The following is a 19,452-nucleotide window of genomic DNA, read 5'->3' on the forward strand; positions in this document are numbered from 1 at the left end:
ACCAAAAATATTGTATTTTCCATTGTTTTGAAGCTGGTGTACAAAACCAAAAGGAAAAGAAGCAAAAACAAAACTTAAGGGGAACCATAGAAATAGCACACATAGAATATATCTACTGCTTCTTAGACTTGCTTCTAATGCAAATGACAGATCTATAAATCACATTTCTATGTGAATTTCGTCAGATCGCCCAAAAAGTGACATTGTAGCTTTAAATTAGTACATTTATGTACAAAAATAATACAAGAAGTATTGAGTTGAAAATGGTATAATTGGTGGAGTACTGTGGATACCACTATCCCTGTAAACCTCCCAGGCCCATGTTGCCCAGGGTTAAGAACATACATTGTAGATTAATAATATTACATTGTATTATATTACACTCTCTAAATATTATTATTCCAATCTGTTTGTAATATTCATTTTTTAAAGAAATGTAAAAAAGAAAAACAGGGGTCCGCGGACCTCACTGAGAACCCCTGCCCTAGAGATATGGATTGCGTGACCGGCCAGTAATTTGGCCATGATTACTTCAAGGTTTAGATAGCTGGCTAGACTACCTTACCTAAGGGGGGGCCCTAAGCGGCCACTTGTCTCTCTTATTCCTAGAAACGGCACTGTTCAGAAACTATTATATTCTTATTTACAAAAAAGTCACTCCAAAATGACACAAAACATTATTTACCATTCATTTCTATTGGGCACAACATAATCTGAAACAAAACAAACTGCAAATGAATCCAACACGTTTGATGTTGTCATTGTGTGCTAGGAAAAGGGACCAAATACAAAAATTGACTAAATGTAATACACTATAAGTGAATTTGTCCAAATACTTATGACACCTTCAAATTCAGGGGACCACAAAATAATCCTGCAGCAACTGGAAATGTGAATTATTATGTGGATTATAATGAATGGACATTTTTGTAGGGGCTGATAGATTTTTTTGTTATGGCAAATAAAATAAGTGGAAATTAGAAACTTTAGAAGCCTTTTTAAAACTCAAATACACTACAAGTTTGCATTTCCTGCTGTGCAGGAAAATTCTTGGCAAAAAAAGGGTGAACAAATTAAGAACCTACTCTGTAGATACATAAAGTGCATTCATTTCTAAACAGTAAAACCTACACACCTGTGTCTGATATTGTTTAAGAAAGGACTGTGAGCAAGGCACATATTTGTCACACTTCTTTGTCAGTATTGGATTTGGACATATTTATTCTGAAAACAATTGTATTAATGAAGAGTCAGGTTGAAATATTTTACCAGAAATGATCATTCTAAACGCCCTCCTGAACCAACTGTAAAAGAATGCATACACCATGGGATTAATAGTTGAATTCAAATAGCCAATCCATACAAACGTTACAAACAAAACGGGTGGGGTAGAGTAACTAATAAAAGGATCAATACAGTTGATGACAAAAAAGGGTGTCCAGAATGATAGAAATACCCCCATAATGACAGCAAGTGTTTTGGTGGCCTTCCTCTGTGATTTGCCTACAGACTTCTGATTGGTTGTACCCTGAATTGAGCGTGCCTGTCTCCGTGCTATAAGGAAGATCTTTAGGTAGATGCTAAGCATCCCTACTCCTGGGATGTAGAATGAGATCACCGAAGACACAGTACTCGACACTTTGTTTTGAAACAAAATACATCCTCCCTCACAGGCAACATTTTTATAGTAAAAATCCTCAATGCCCCAAATATTGAGCTCCAGAAATATCATACAAAACCCTACTATGGCAGAAACAGTCCAGGTGACCAACATCATAATCAGAACAACGTGAACAGTTATTTTAGTTCTATAAAGGAGAGGGCGACACACTGCATAATACCTGTCAATAGAAATAAAACACAAATGAAGAATGGAAGCAGTGCACAACATGACATCAGTGCTGGTGTAGATTTTACAGAATAAATCTCCAAAATACCAGCAGCTTTCCACTGAATGTACCATGCTGGGAGGCATCACTAATACCCCCAAGAGGAGGTCTGACACAGCCAGAGAGAGGATGAGGTAGTTGGTTGGGGTGTGGAGCTGTTTGAAGTGAATGATGGGGATGATTACAAGAAGGTTGCCACACACTGTGAGAACAGACATTGAGCCAAGGAAGAGATAAAGTAATACTCGTATTGTTGGAGGAAAGATTGATCTTTTGCAAGACCCATTCACTGATTCAAAACATAGAAGTATATTCTCAACAATATCAGCCTTGCTTAGACTGATTCCTGGTTCCATGGTCGTGGTTGAAAGAATCTTATCTGAAATAAAAAAATATATACATTATTGTCACATTAATTATTACTATACATTTTAAACATCAATTACAGAATATTATTTGGAAATAATTACATTATGCATGGTTTAATTTAAAATGTAAAAGCTATGTTTTTCAACACAGTATAGTGTCACTTAGTTTAATGTATTAAATTATTGTTGCTTATTCATATGAAATATTTTCACAAATACCCAGAGACATGTTTTTTCCATTTCAAAAGGTGTGACATACAATGTAAGTGTTTCCAATTCAGCAAGTATGATTTGTTTTCATGGTGCTTCATCATACCTTACCTCTCAGCGATGCAGATGGTGATGCATCACATGTGAATCCCTTTTCCCTGGTCACAATGTGATACAAAAATCGGAACTTGAATCTCATGCTTTTGTACCCATAGTCTATTACCATAATGATGATTACAATATCATTTTGACCAATCAGACATCGCTACATTCAACTCTACAGGGCACTAAAGCTGATGATGTCATATGGTTGTAACCTCTCACCTCAGCAGCACCATTGAGGATAATTGTTAAACCTTGACAAGTATCATGCCATTTTATAAAGGACTCAAATTCAGATTTTCAGTTAAACACTGTTACACAAAAAGAAACAGCCACATTTTGAGAGCAGTATAATGTGCAAAAGATATTTCTCAAATGCTTCAATTCAGTTCTATTTAGTTTTACTGGGGGAGGTCGGGTAATGTAATTATGTGCACTAGCACAAAACACCACATCTGTCATTTTAGTCTATCAATGTGTATATGGAGCCCCACAATGTAATAAATAAAATATTCTGACTTCCCAGGCAGTATATGGGATGCAAGGTGTCACGAGTTGCTAAGCCAGAACCCAGAAGCAGACCAGGACAAGGTAAGTTGAAACGAAGGTGAGTGTTTATTACAAATTCAAGAGTGATGCTGAATAATCCAGGGAACAGAGCGGGCGGCGTTGATTAGTTGTTGGGGGGTGCAGTGGTTGATCCCATCCTGGGTCGGCAGCCGGACCACCAGGCAGAGGTTGGATGAAGGTTCCGGACGGGTGACTGCAGATGGAACAAAAACGGGGGTAAGTAAGCAACAAACCAACAAGGTGCAAAAACAACAAAACTAACGCTAGGCTCTAAGACTGATACTCTGGTAAACCTACTGTTCATGGCTAACGATCCGGCAGGGAATGGATGTTAGGCCAGAGCCTAAGAAGGGTGATGATCAGGACCAGGTGTGCAGATTGCTGATGGGATGCAGGTGCGGAAATCAAGAGAGCTCCCCGGAGCGTTCCCGAACCCTCGGGAAACTGGAGATCACGAACAGAAAAACTAGTCACCAGACAGGACCCGACTCAGACTGCCGGGATCGTTACAGTACCCCCTCCGGCGAGACGCCACCGGGCGGACTCCCCGGAGCGCCAGGATGGAGGCGGTAGAAGTCACTGATGAGGTCAGCATCTAGGACCTGTCGCCGCGGAATCCAACTCCTCTCTTCAGGACCATACCCCTCCCAGTCCACGAGATACTGGAAACCCCGGCCCCGCCGTCTGGAATCCATGATGCGACGCACCGTGTAGGCAGGACCACCTCCGATCATCCGAGGAGGAGGAGGAGGAGGCGGAGGAGGCAACAGAGGACTGAGGAAAACAGGCTTGAGGCAGGAGACATGAAAGGTGGGATGGACTCTGAGCGTCCTCGGGAGTTTGAGTCGAACTGCCACCGGATTGATCACCTTCTCCACCACAAACGGACCAATGAACTTCGGTAACAACTTCCTAGACTCAGTCCGTAACGGAAGATCCCGTGTGGCCAACCAGACCCTATCTCCGATGGAATAGGTGGGAGCGGGGATCCGGCGACGATTCGCCTGGAGCTGATACCGGTCCGAAACTCTAAGGAGTGCCTTTCTGGCCCGATGCCAGGTCCGGTGGCAACGACGAATATGGGCCTGAACAGAAGGCACTGAGAGCTCCCTTCTCCTGAGAAGGGAACAGGGGAGGTTGGTAGCCATACAGGCACTGGAAGGGAGACATCCCAGTGGCAGATGTAGGGAGAGTATTGTGGGCATACTCAACCCAAGGCAACTGAGAGACCCAGGAGGTGGGGTTGGAAGAGACCAGGCAGCGTAGCGTGGATTCCATCTTCTGGTTGGCTCTCTCCGCCTGACCATTGGATTGGGGGTGAAAACCAGATGTGAGACTGACTGTAGCTCCAATGGCCAAACAGAAGGACTTCCAGACAGCAGAGGTAAACTGAGGGCCACGGTCGGAAACGATATCACTGGGCAAACCGTGGACCCTGAAAACCTCCCTAACCAGGATCTCGGACGTCTCCGAGGCAGAGGAAGCTTGGCAATTGGCACAAAGTGGGCGAACTTGCTGAATCTGTCCACGATAGTCAGAACGACCGTGTTCCCCTCAGAAGCGGGCAACCCAGTGACGAAGTCCAGGGCCAGATGCGACCATGGTCGCCGGGGAATAGGAAGGGGGTGAAGTAGTCCAGAGCTGGGCCGATTGGTACTCTTATTCTGCGCACACACTGGACAGGCAGCAACAAAACCCCGAGTATCCTCGGCCATGGCAGGCCACCAAAAACGTCTGCGAAGAAACGCCATTGTCCGAGCCACGCCAGGGTGACAAGCCATCTTGCTGGCGTGGGACCATTTGAGGACAGCAGGACGAACCGACTCAGGCACAAACAACCGACCCGGGTGGACCGTTACCGGGACCGGGCTGAGTCCGAAGGGCCGCCAGCACCTCCTCCTCAATCTTCCACATAACTGCTCCCACGACGCAGTTCCGGGGGAGAATTGTCTCGGTCTTGGACCCACTCTCCTCCGTCTTGGAGAACATCCGGGACAAGGCGTCCGCCTTGCCGTTCTTAGATCCAGGTCGGAACGTCAGGGAAAACTTGAATCGTCTGAAAAACAACGCCCACCTGGCCTGACGGGAGTTGAGACGTTTAGCCGATTGCACGTAAGCAAGATTCTTGTGGTCAGTCCAGACAATAAACGGTTGCTCCGCCCCCTCCAACCAGTGGCGCCACTCCTCCAAGGCAAGTTTCACCGCGAGAAGCTCCCGGTTACCCACATCGTAATTCCTCTCCGCAGGCGAAAGGCGACGAGAGTAGTAGGCGCAGGGATGGAGTTTACTGTCCGTGGAGCATCGCTGCGACAGGATGGCGCCAACTCCCACATCAGACGCGTCCACTTCAACGACGAACTGACGGGCCGTGTCCGGTTGAGAGAGAATCGGTGCGTTGGTGAATCGCCTCTTCAAATCCAGAAACGCTCGATCCGCCTCCGGATTCCACTTGAAGGTCCTGATACTGGAAGTCAAGGCAGTTAACGGAGGCGGCCACACGGATGTAATCCCGGATGAATCTGCGGTAGAAATTCGCAAACCCCAAAAATCTCTGGAGCTGCAATCTCGTACCGGGCTGGGCCCATTCCAGAACCGCTCTAACCTTCTCCTGGTCCATCCTAATCTCTCCCTGGAGATGATGTACCCGAGAAAGGATGTCGTGTGGGCGTGAAACTCGCACTTCTCGGCCTTCACGAACAGGCGATTCTCCAACAATCGCTGCAGAACCTGCCGGACATGCTGGACGTGGTCGGAAGGTTCCTTCGAGAAGATCAGAATGTCATCCAGGTAAACAAACACAAAGAGACCGATCATATCTCTCAGGACGTCGTTCACCATACTCTGGAATACCGCTGGAGCATTGGTCAGTCAAAACGGCATCACCTGATACTCGAAGTGACCCATCGGTGTATTGAAACCCGTCAACCACTCGTCCCCCTCTCTGATCCGGACCATGTGATACGCATTGCGTAGGTCTAGCTTGGTGAACACCGTAGCACCCTGTAAGGAGTCGAAGGCAGAACTCATCAAGGGCAGGGGATACTTGTTCTTGACCGTGATGTCATTCAACCCCCGATAATCAATACACGGTCGAAGAGAGCCATCCTTCTTACCCACAAAGAAGAATCCTGCCCCCAGGGGTGATGACGAGGGACGAACGAGACCAGCAGCTAGGGACTCCTTGATGTAGGTCTCCAAAGCCTCACGTTCAGGTCGGGAGATACTGTATAACCTTCCCTTGGGGTAGACAGCTCCAGGGAACAGGTTGATGGCACAATCATATGGTCGGTGGGGAGGGAGTGACAGAGCCTTCTGCTTACTGAACACTTCCCCCAAATCGTGATATGTCTCGGGAACCAGGGACAAATCTGGGGGTTTAGCCTCAATCACCTGACTGGGAACCGAATGGGGGCAGGCAGTCTTGAGACAGTTAGCATGACAATCAAGGCTCCAACTCGTTACCTTGCCCGTCACCCAATCGAACGTGGGATTGTGTTCCTTCAGCCAGGGGTATCCAAGGACCAGAGGAACATGGGAAGACGGCAGAATGAAGAATGAAATCATCTCAGAATGATTCCCCGACAACCGCATCTTAACGGCTCAGTCCTCATCGTGATACGTGCCAGACTACTGCCGTTCAGAGTGGTAGCTTCAATGGCTTCCGGCAATTGCTCCTTGGAAAGCCCCAGCTGTTCCACCAACTCGGCATCTAGAAAGCTTCCACCGGCACCTGAATCGATAAAAGCGTTAATCGCTAAGCTCTGATTCCTGTTCATAAGGGTAGCCGGGAAACGGGGTCTGACAGAGGTATTGAGAGGTCGAAACTGGCTCGCTAAAAGTCCTCCCAACTTTAGCGAGCGCGCAGTTTGACGACCCGACTGGAACCTGAGAAGCTGATCGGTTGGACGGAACCCATTGCTTCTCCCTCCTTCGCTCTCGGACTCGATTATCCACCCGAATAGACAAGGCTACCAAGCTGTCCAGGTCACTAGGCTCCGGATAGGAGATCAACTCATCCTTGAGCTGCTCCGACAGACCCTGGTAAAAGGCCGCTTGCAGAGCCTCCTCATTCCACCCACTCTCCACAGCCAACGTCTTGAACTCGATCACGAAGTCGGCCCACGCTGCGAGTTCCTTGGCGGAAGCGAAAACAGGCGCCTAGCTGCGTCCCTCCCTCGGACGGAATGGTCGAAGAGCTTCCTCATCTCGGCCGTGAACCCCTGGTATGAAGCCATGCAGGGATCCTGTCGTTCCCAAACGGCTGAAGCCCACTCCAGCGCTCGACCACGCAGCAACTCAATCACAAAGGCTATCCTAGCCTTGTCTGTGGCATAAGAGTAGGGCTGTAGATCGAACACTAATCCACACTGCATAAGGAAGAACGGCATCTTCCCAGCTCCCCTCATATTTATCCGGCGTCGGAACCTTGGGCTCACGGAAGGACACAGCTTCAGAAGCGGCAGGCGAGATGGGTGAAACCGGTAGTGGATCCTCCACCGGACACTTGCGTTGGTTCTGGACCTCCGTCAGACCGGTAGAAAGGTTCCGAACTGACAACGCGATCTCCTGTAGTACCGTGCTATGATGGCCCAACATCTTCTCCTGCTGGGTAATGGCATGGCGAACAGAGTCCAGGTCCGCTGGGTTCATTACTGGCCGGATCGTTCTGTCACGAGTTGCTAAGCCAGAACCCAGAAGCAGACCAGGACAAGGTAAGTTGAAACGAAGGTGAGTGTTTATTACAAATTCAAGAGTGATGCTGAATAATCCAGGGAACAGAGCGGGCGGCGTTGATTAGTTGTTGGGGGGTGCAGTGGTTGATCCCATCCTGGGTCGGCAGCCGCCGACCACCAGGCAGAGGTTGGATGAAGGTTCCGGACGGGTGACTGCAGATGGAACAAAACGGGGGTAAGTAAGCAACAAACCAACAAGGTGCAAAAACAACAAAACTAACGCTAGGCTCTAAGACTGATACTCTGGTAAACCTACTGTTCATGGCTACCGATCCGGCAGGGAATGGATGTTAGGCCAGAGCCTAAGAAGGGTGATGATCAGGACCAGGTGTGCAGATTGCTGATGGGATGCAGGTGCGGAAATCAAGAGAGCTCCCCGGAGCATTCCCGAACCCTCGGGAAACTGGAGATCACGAACAGAAAAACTAGTCACCAGACAGGACCCGACTCAGACTGCCGGGATCGTTACACAAGGAATTTATCCAGGTCACTGACATTTGCCGATTAAGATAGTATGCCATAGGAGTACAATGCAGCAATGGCCCAACCGGCAAAAACCATGAGCCATGCAATTGGTATAGTAATCTTGGTGGAATAGTGAAGTAGATTGTACACAGCCTCATATCGATCTATGGCAATGAAGACCAGGTGAAAAATTGAAACAGATGGTGCCAGAGACAGTATAAACATGTGAGTTAGCGTGTGGAGCTAATTTATTTGAAGCAAAGGAGGCATGGTGCAGGAGGCATTAGATCCTGAGTAACCTAGGACCGACGGCGACGCACGGACCGACGGCGACGTTTTTGGACGTCTTTTTTTGGTCTTTTTTGGTGCGATCTGGACCGGCATTGATTTCAACGTCCACGGATATCTATATTTAGATTTTGGTCATTCATCAGACGCTGTTATCCAAAGTGACTTACAGTCAGTGCATTAGACAAAGGTAGATACAGTGCCTTGCAAAAGTATTTCCTATTTTGTTGCATTACAACATGTAATTTAAATGGATTTTTATTTGGATTTCATGTAATGGACATACACAAAATAGTCCAAATTGGTGAAGTGAAATGAAAAAAATACCTTGTTTCAAAAAATTCAAAAAATAAATAACGGAAAAGTGGTGTGTGCATATGTGTTCACCCCCTTTGCTATGACGCTCCTAAATAAGATCTGGTGCAACCAATTAACTTCAGAAGTCACATAATTAGTTAAATGAAGTCCACCTGTGTGCAATCTAAGTGTCACATGATCTGTCACATGATCTCAGTATATATACACCTGTTCTGAAAGGCCCCAGAGTCTGAAACACCACTAAGCAAGGGGCACCACCAAGCAAGCGGCACTATGAAGACCAAGGAGCACTCCAAACAGGTCAGGGACAAAGTTGTGGAGAAGTACAGATCAGGGTGGGTTATAAAAAAATATCTGAAACTTTGAACATCCCACGGAGCACCATTAAATCCATTATAAAAAAATTGAAAGAATATGGCACCACAACAAACCTGCCAAGAGAGTGCCGCCCACCAAAACTCACGGACCAGGCAAGGAGGGCATTAATCAGAGATGCAACAAAGAGACCAAAGATAACCCTGAAGGAGCTTCAAAGCTCCACAGTGGAGATTGGAGTATCTGTCCATAGGACTACTTTAAGCCGTACACTCCACAGAGCTGGGCTTTACGGAAGAGTGGCCAGAAAAAAGCCATGGCTTAAAGAAAAAAACAAGCAAACACGTTTGGTGTTCGCCAAAAGACATGTGGGAGACTCCCCAAACATATGGAAGAAGGTACTCTGGTCAGATGAGACTAAAATTGAGCTTTTTGGCCTTCAAGGAAAATGCTATGTCTGGCGCAAACCCAACACCTCTCATCACCCCGAGAACACCATCCCATCATGCTGTGGGGATGTTTTTAATCGGCAGGGACTGGGAAACTGGTCAGAATTGAAGGAATGATAGATGGCGCAAAAAAAAAGGGAGGTTCAGTCTTCCAGAGATTTGAGACTGGGACGGAGGTTCACCTTCCAGCAGGACAATGACCCTAAGCATACTGCTAAAGCAACACTCGAGTGGTTTAAGGGGAAACATTTAAATGTCTTGGAATGGCCTAGTCAAACCCAGACCTCAATCAAATTGAGAATCTGTGGTATGACTTAAAGATTGCTGTACATCAGCGGAACCCATCCAACTTGAAGGAGCTGGAGCAGTTTTGCCTTGATGAATGGGCAAAAATCCCAGTGGCTAGATGTGCCAAGCTTATAGACCATACCCCAAAAGACTTGCAGCTGTAATTGCTGCAAAAGGTGGCTCTATAAAGTATTGACTTTTCAGTTTTTTTGTCTTATTTCTTGTTTGATTCACAATAAAAAATATTTTGCATCTTCAAAGTGGTAGGCATGTTGTGTAAATCAAATGATACAAACCCCCAAAAAATATATTTTAATTCCAGGATGTAAGGCAACAAAATAGGGAAAATGCCAAGGGGGGGTGAATACTTTCACAAGCCACTGTAAACAACAACTGTCACGATCGTTTAAAGATTTGTAGAACCAAGGCGCAGCGTGATAAGCATACATTTTATTAAACGATTAGACACACGACAAAACAACAAACAAACGATACGTGAAGTCTTAAGGTTACACCAAACAAACCTATACAGAACAAGATCCCACAACTGACTGGTGCCAAAAGGCTGCCTAAGTATGGTCCCCAATCAGAGACAACGAACTACAGCTGCCTCTGATTGGGAACCACCCTGGCCAACACAGAATTAAACATAGAAAAACACAACATAACCCGGAATATACACACCCTGACTCAACAAATAAACGTCCCCTGAGTCAGGGCGTGACAGTACCCCCCCCCCCCCAAAGGTGCGGACTCCGACCGCGCCATATAAACATAACAGGGTAGGGGCCGGGTGGGCATTCCGCCTCGGAGGCGGATCCGGCTCCGGGCGTGACCACCACTTTCTCTCCACCTCCCTGTTGCGCCCCTGGTCTGGTCTGGCACCGCTGACTGGAGCTGGATCCGACGACGGTGGATCGAACTGTACAGGCTCCGGACTGGAGCCGCTGACCGGAGCTGGACTGGGCACCGGTGGAGCGGACTTCTCTGGCTCCGGAGTTGAGCGGCTGACCGGAGCTGGACTGGACCCCGGTGGAGCGGATTGCTCTGGGTCCGGAGTGGAGCAGCTGACCGGTGCCGGACCAGGCACCGGTGGAACCAGCACGGGCCGTGCCGGACTGGACACCCGCACCACTGGCTTGGTGCGGGGAGCAGGAACGGGCCGGACTGGGCTGACGACACGCACCACTAGCTTGGTGCGGGGAGCAGGAACGGGCCGGACCGGGCTGACGACGCGCACCACTGGCTTGGTGCGGGGAGCAGGAACGGGCGTGACCGGGCTGACGACGCGCACCATTGGCTTGGTGCGGGGAGCAGGAACGGGCCGGACCGGGCTGACGACGCGCACCACTGGCTTGGTGCGGGGAGCAGGAACGGGCCGGACCGGCTGACGACGCGCACCACTGGCTTGGTGCGGGAGCAGGAACGGGCCGTACCGACTGGCGACGCCGCACCACTGGCTTGGTGCGAGGGGCAGGAACAGGCCGGACCGGGCTGGCGACGCGCACCACTGGCTTGGCGCGAGGGACAGGAACAGGCCGGACCGGGCTGGGGACGCGCACCACAGGCTTGGTGCGAGAGACAGGAACAGGCCGGGCTGGACTGGGAACACGCACCACTGGCTTGGTGCGGGGAGCAGGAACGGGCCGGGCCGGACTGGGAACACGCACCACTGGCTTGGTGCGGGGAGCAGGAACGGGCCGGGCCGGACTGTGGAGGCGGACTGGAGGTCTGGAGCAGAGAGCTGACACAACCCGTCCTGGCTGAATGCCTACTTCCACACAATATGTGTGAGGCATTAGCACAGGACGTACGGGGCTGTGCACTCGTACTGGTGATACAGCACGTAGCACCGGCGCAGGATATACGGGACCGAGGAGGCGTACTGGAGACCACGAGCGTTGAGCCGGCACACCCCGTCCTGGCTGAATGCCCATCTTCGCACGACACGTGCGTGGTGCTAGCACAGGACGTACAGGACTGTGCCGAACACTCGCGGCACAGTACGTGGCTCTGCATAACACGGAGCCTGCCCAGTCACACGCTTCCTAGCATGAGTATGGGGAGTTGGCTCTGCTCTAACCCTAGGCTCCGCCAACCACCCTTTTAGCACCCCCAAAAAATTATCTTGGGGCTGTCTCTCGGCCTTCCTCCTCGGCCGGCACCCTCTGCGTTGCCGCTGCTCCTCTCTATAGCGCGCCTCCACAGTCTCCTCTCAAGGACGGCGATCCATTCCGGCCTGAATCTCCTCCCAAGTCCAGGATCCCTTCCCGTCCAGGATCTCCTCCCAGGTCCAGGCTGTCTGCTCCTGGACACGCTGCTTGGTTCTTAGTTGGTGGGATCTTCTGTCACGATCGTTTATAGATTCGTGGAACCAAGGCGCAGCGTGATAAGCGTACATTTTATTAAACGATTAGACACACGACAAAACAACAAACAAACGATACGTGAAGTGTTAAGGTTAAACCAAACAAACCTATACAGAACAAGATCCCACAACTGACTGGTGCCAAAAGGCTGCCTAAGTATGGTCCCCAATCAGAGACAACGAACTACAGCTGCATCTGATTGGGAACCACCCTGGCCAACACAGATCTAAACGATCTAGAACTAAACATAGAAAAACACAACATAACCCGGAATATACACGCCCTGACTCAACAAATAAACGTCCCCTGAGTCAGGGCGTGACAACAACATATCAGTCATAGCAAGAAAATATAATTTCTGTAACTGTTACTGAGAATGTTATTGTAAACTAAACTAAATTATAAACGCAACATGCGTTTAAAGATTTTACTGAGTTGCAGTTCATATAAGGAAATCAGTCAATTTAAATAAATGCATTTGGCCTAATCTATAGATTTCACATGACTGGGAATACAGATATGCATCCGTCACAGTTAACTTTAAAAAAAAGTAGGGGCATGGATCAGAAAACCAGTTAGTATCTGGTGTGACCACCATTTGCCTCATGCAGTGCGGCACATCTCCTTCGCATATTGATCAGGCTATTGTTTGTGGCCTGTAGAATGTTGTCCCACTCCTCTTCAATGGCTGTGTGAAGTTGCTGGATATTGGCGGGAACTTGAACATGCTGTCGTACAAGTCTATTCAGAGCATCCCAAACATGCTCAATGGGTGACATGTCTGGTGAGTATGCAGGCCATGGAAGAACTGGGACATTTTCAGCTTCCAGGAATTGTGTACAGATCCTTGTGACATTGGGCCGTGCATTATCATGCTGAAACTTGAGGTGAATGGCACGACAATGGGCCTCAGGATCTTGTCACGGTATCTCTGTGCATTCAAATTGTCATCGATAATATGCAATTGTATTCGTTGCCCGTAGCTTATTGCTGCTCATACCATAACCTCACCACCACAATGGGGCACTTTGTTCACAATGTTGACATCAGCAAACCGCTCGCCCAAACGACGCCATCTGCCATCAGCTCAGTACAGTTGAAACTGGGATTCGTCCGTGAAGAGCACATTTATCCAGCGTGCCAGTGGCCATCAAAGGTGAACATTTGCCCACTGAAGTCGGTTAAGACGCCGAACTGCATTCAGGTCAAGATCCTGATGAGGATGACGAGTACGCAGATGAGCTTCCATGAGGCGGTTTCTGACAGTTTGGCAGAAATTCTTCGGTCGCGCAAACCCCGAGTTTCATCAGCTGTCCGGGTGGCTGGTCTCAGACAATCCCGCAGGTGAAGAAGCCGGATGTGGAGGGCTGGCGTGGTTACACGTGGTCTGCGGTTGTGAGGCCTGTTGGAAGTACTGCCAAATTCTCTAAAACGACGTTGGAGGCGGTTTATGGAGGAGAAATTAACATTCAATTCGCTGGCAACAGCTCTGGTGGACATTCCTGCAGTCAGCATGCAAATTGCACGCTTACTCAAAACTTGAGACATCTATGGCATTGTGTTGTGTGACAAAACTGCACATTTTAGAGTGGCCTTTTATTGTCCCCAGCACAAGGTGCACCTGTGTAATGATCATGCTGTTTAATCAGCTTCTTGATATGCCACACCTGTCTGCCAAGATAATCCATCCACCTAAGGAGAAATGCTCACTAACAGGGATGTAAACAAATGTGTGTTTAAAATTTGAGCGAAATAAGTCTTTTGTGCGTGTGGAACATTTCTGGGAACTTTTATTTAAGTTCTTGAAACATGGGACCAGCACTTTACATGTTGCGTTTATATTTTTATTCAGTTTAGTTTAAGTGGTCTGTTGGTTAATGCTGTAGGTTGGAACACTTTGAACATCATCACTGCCAGTTTCGGAAGCTTTTGAAAAAGCTAACATAAGTGCATGTGACAGATGGGAGCAATAATAGATATTACATGTTGCAATCTTTCAATTTGGCTCCTATTTTAAATGGATTTAAAAGTAATTGTGATATAATGCTTACTTCATTGAGAACGTATGAGCAGTTGAAATTTGGCCATATAATAAATGACCAAAAAATACATATTTTCTATGCTTGTAAATGTGACCGACCAGCTTAAAATTTGAAATTGTGTTTTTACATTGGATAAAAGTAGAGACACAGAGCTTGATAATTGTATATCATACACTAGAGTTGAGGAACAATGGGAAAGTAATTCTGCTTTGAAAGTTGATAAACTTGTAACCTCACTTTTGAGAAAATGGCCTTTGAATGTTTGGTACACCTACTGGACACCTCTCTTTGTCTACACCATTCAGCATCGTTCACACCCTCTTAAGCTTTAGCCCCACCCATTTCTTTAAGGGTTGATCCGGGTGTTCTGTCCTAACAACAGCAGACAAGCACCCAAGCTAACTGGCTAACATTGGCTAGCTTGCTCACTCTGACCATTTTACTCGCCCAAGCAGAGCTGGTTAGGCTAATTTTATGTTATCCAGAGCGTTGGTGACTGCAACTGTGCTGCTGGCAACAATTTACGCTTTCTTGCCAACGTTTACTGACACCGGCCATATTCAACGGATGTTGAGCGTTCGTCAGTTATTCTGCGCTCTGGCACACTCAGAAGAGAGTGCTCTGAAATCGTAGATAGCCAGAGCGAATTTACCAGCTACGTCTATCAACAGTTGTCGCAGTTACATCATTAACATTTTATTAACATGGTTACTTGCATAGCGGAGTCTTTTATTACGACATGTAGCAAGCTAGCTAGCTAAACAATGAACCATAATCCCAACTCATGACTGTCAAAACGTGCTGTAGGTGCAGTGGTGGAATCAAACGCAGGACGCAGATGGATAATCCAACAGACTTTAGTAATGCCAAAACACGGCAAACGGACAACACTTGCCCGAAGGCGAAATACGCACGAAGGCGAAACGAAACAACAGCGCACAAAACAGGTGCGTAATAACTCCAGCGCAGTGGAGAGAAGCTCAACCGAGCGAAAAACACGACTGACAAAATCAATAACACACAACACCTGACAAACACAACGAGAACTAAATAGGACACTAATGACACTAAATGAAAACAGGTGTGACAACAATCAGACAAAAGCAAACGAACATGAAACATACAACGGTGGCAGCTAGTATTCCGGAGACAACGAACGCCGAAGCCTGCCCGAACAAGGGAGAGAGGCAGCCTCGGCCGAAACCGTGACAGTACCCCCCTTGACGCGCGGCTCCAGACGTGCGCCGACTCCGGCCTCGGGGACGACCCGGAGGACGCGGAGCAGGGTGCGTCGGGTGCCCACGATGGAATTCCGTCAGGAGAGACGGGTCCAAAATGTCTCTCCTCGGCACCCAGCACCGCTCCTCCGGACCGTACCCCTCCCACTCCACTAGATACTGGAGACCCCCATCCGACGTCTCGAATCCAAGATGGACCTCACGGAGTACGCCGGTGCCCCTCGATGTCCAATGGGGGCGGAGGAGTCTCCTGATCTCACTTTCTTGGAGTGGGCCAGCTACCACCCGGCCTGAGAAGGGACACATGGAACGAGGGGTTAATACTTTTATATTCAACAGGTAGCTGTAATTTATAACACACCTCGTTCAACCTTCCCAGGACTTTAAATGGCCCTACAAACCGCCGACCCAGTTTCCGACAGGGCAGGCGGAGGGGCAGGTTTCTGGTAGAGAGCCAGACTCGATCACCAGGTGCGTACACCGGTCCCTCACTGCGGTGGAGATCGGCGCTCGCCTTATGACGTCGGAGGGCCCGCTGCAGGTGGACGTGTGCAGCGTTCCATGTCTCCTCCGAGCGCCTCGCCCACTCATCCACCGCAGGAGCCTCGATCTGGCTCTGCTGCCAGGGTGCCAGAACCGGCTGGTAACCTAACACACATTGGAAAGGGGTTAGGTTAGTGGAGGAATGGCGTAGGGGAATTCTGGGCCATTTCGGCCCAGGGAACGTACCTTGCCCACTCCTCCGGCCGGTCCTGGCAGTATGTTCTAAGAAACCTGCCCACATCCTGGTTTACACGTTCCACCTGCCCATTACTCTCCAGGGTGGTAACCCGAGGTGAGGCTCACCGAGACCCCCAACCGCTCCATAAAGGCCCTCCAGACTCTGGAGGTAAATTGGGGACCCCGATCAGACACAATATCCTCGGGTACCCCGTAGTGCCGGAACACATGGGTGAATAGGGCTTCGGCAGTTTGCAGGGCGGTAGGAAGGCCCGGCATGGGGAGCAAACGACAGGCCTTAGAAAACCGGCCACAACGACCAGTATAGTGGTATTCCCCTGTGAAGGAGGAAGGTCAGTAAGGAAATCCACCGAGAGGTGGGACCATGGTCGTTGTGGCACGGGCAGGGGTAGTAACTTACCCCTAGGCAGATGTCTAGGCGCCTTACACTGGGCGCACACCGAGCAGGAGGAAACATAAACCCTCACATCCCTTGCCAACGTGGGCCACCAGTACTTGGCACTAAGACAGTGCACTGTCCGGCCGATACCCGGATGTCCAGAGGAGGGTGACGTGTGAGCCCAATAGATCAATCGATCCCGAACCTCGAGCGGAACGTACTTCCGACCCTCCGGGCACTGTGGTGGACTAGGGTCGGTGCGTAACGCTCCGCTCGAGTTCAGCATCGACCTCCCACACTACCGGTGCCACCAGACACGACTCCGGCAGTATGGGAGTGGGCTCCACGGACCTATCCTCCGTGTCATACCGCCGAGACAGCGCATCTGCCTTGCCGTTCTGTGACCCAGGGATGTACGTGATCTTAAAAGTAAACCTGGTCAAGAACATATTCCATCTTGCCTGGCGAGGGTTCATTCTCCTCGCTGCCCGGATGTACTCCAGGTTACGGTGGTCCGTCAAAATGAGGAAAGGGTGTTGAGCCCCCTCAAGCCAGTGCCTCCACACCTTTAGGGCCTGTACCACGGCTAACAGCTCCCTGTCCCCTACGTCATAGTTCCGCTCCGCTCGGACTGAGCTTCTTAGAATAAAAAGCACAGGGGCGGAGTTTAGGTGGCGCGCCAGACCGTTGTGAAAGCACGGCTCCTAGACCGGCCTCTGACGCGTCCACCTCTACCTGGAACGGCAAAGGGATCCGGATGCGCCAGCACCGGGGCCGAGGTAAACAGGTCCTTCAGCCTCCCAAACGCCCTGTCCGCCTCGGCCGACCACTGCAGACGCACCGGACCCCCCTTCAAAAGAGACGTGATGGGAGCTGCCACCTGTCCAAAACCCCGGATAAACCTCCGGTAGTAATTCGCAAACCCCAAAAACTGCTGCACCTCCTTCACAGTGGTTGGTGTTTGCCAATTACGCACGGCCGACACCCGGTCTACCTCCATCTTCACCCCTGACGCAGACAACTGATACCCCAAAAAGGAGACCGACTCCTGGAAAAACAGACACTTCTCTGCCTTTACATACAGGTCGTGCTCCACCAGCCTCCGCAACACTCTATGCACCAGGGCCACATGCTCGACACGGGTAGGCGAGTACACGAGAATGTCATCTATGTACACAACCACCCCCTGCCCCTGCATGTCCCTGAAGATCTCATCCACGAATGATTGGAAAACTGACGGAGCGTTCATCAACCCGTATGGCATGACCAGATACTCGTAATGGCCCGAGGTGGTACTAAAGGCTGTCTTCCATTCATCGCCCTCCCTGATGCGCACCAAGTTGTACGCGCTCCTGAGATCTAATTTAGTGAAGAAACGCGCCCCATGCAACGACTCAGTCATGGTCGCAATCAGCGGGAGTGGATAACTGTACTTCACCGTAATCTGATTGAGACCACGGTAATCGATGCACGGGCGCAAACCACCATCCTTTTTCTTCACAAAAAGAAACTCGAGGACGCAGGGGAAGTGGAAGGCCGTATGTATCCTTGTCTCAGAGATTCGTCTATGTAAGTCTCCATAGCTTTCTTCTCCTCTTGAGACAGAGGATACACATGGCTCCGTGGGAGCGCCGCTCCTGCCTGGAGGTCTATCACACAATCTCCCTGCCTATGAGGCGGCAACTGCGTCGCCCTCGACTTACTAAACGCAATAGCCAAATCCCCATACTCAGGGGGAACGTGCAATGCGGGCACCTGGTTTGGACTCTCCACCGAGGTAGCCCCTACGGAAACGCCTAAACATCTACCCACACACTGGGCAGACCACTCCATCAGAGCCCTCTCCTGCCACGAAATGGATGGGTTATGGGTACTCAACCAGGGCATGCCCAGCACCACCGGATACGCAGGAGAGTCAATCAGAAATAGCTGAATCATCTCCTGATGACCCCCCTGCGCACACATCCTAAGTGGCGCAGTGACCTCCCTGATCAAGCCCGCACCCAACGGACGGCTATCTAGGGCATGAACGGGGAAAGGAACATCAACAGGAAGAAGGGGAATCCCTAAAGCTAAACAAAACTTCTTATCAATAAAATTCCCAGCCGCGCCTGAATCTACCAGCGCCTTATGCTGGGAATGAGGTGCTACCTGTGGAAAACGCACAGGCATACAAAAATGTGCAACAGAGAGCTCTGGGTGAGTGGGGCGCCTACTCACCTGGAGGGAATCCCCAGTGCGGGACCTGTCGTCCTCTCCCCTAGAGGCCATCCCCAGCACCTAGCCGCGGTGTGTCCTCCCCGACCACAGTTGGTGCAGGGGATGGACCCCCTAGTAAGCCGACCCCTCCTCTCTAGCGCCAGCGCCCGAGCTCCATGGGGCACGGCTCGGAAGCGCTGGAGGGTGAAATGGACGGACCCCCTCGGAACGTCCGCGGGTAGCTAGCAGGTTATCCAGCCTGATGGACATGTCGACCAACTGGTCGAACGTGAGGCTGGTGTCCCTACAGGCCAGCTCCCCGACGGACGTCCTCTCGTAGACTACACCTGTAGTGATCGACGAGGGCCCGATCATTCCACCCTGCATCTGCCGCTAGAGTACGGAATTCGAGGGGCGAACTCCTGAGCACTCCTCCTCCCCTGCCGGAGGAAGACCAGACGCTCCCCGCCGCTTTCCCCTCCGGGGGAT

General features: G+C 49.9%; 1 protein-coding gene across 1 annotated transcript; it reads right to left on the reverse strand.

Moving 5' to 3' along the window:
- Positions 1-1,219: 1,219 nt before the first annotated feature.
- On the reverse strand, positions 1,220-2,245 carry LOC121549170 (trace amine-associated receptor 1-like). Its single transcript, XM_041861038.1, has one exon. The coding sequence runs from the start codon at positions 2,243-2,245 to the stop codon at positions 1,220-1,222; it is 1,026 nt and encodes a 341-aa protein (XP_041716972.1).
- Positions 2,246-19,452: the final 17,207 nt, after the last annotated feature.

The sequence above is a fragment of the Coregonus clupeaformis genome, chromosome 33 (genome assembly GCF_020615455.1).
Source record: "Coregonus clupeaformis isolate EN_2021a chromosome 33, ASM2061545v1, whole genome shotgun sequence".
NCBI classification, from domain to species: Eukaryota; Metazoa; Chordata; class Actinopteri; order Salmoniformes; family Salmonidae; genus Coregonus; species Coregonus clupeaformis.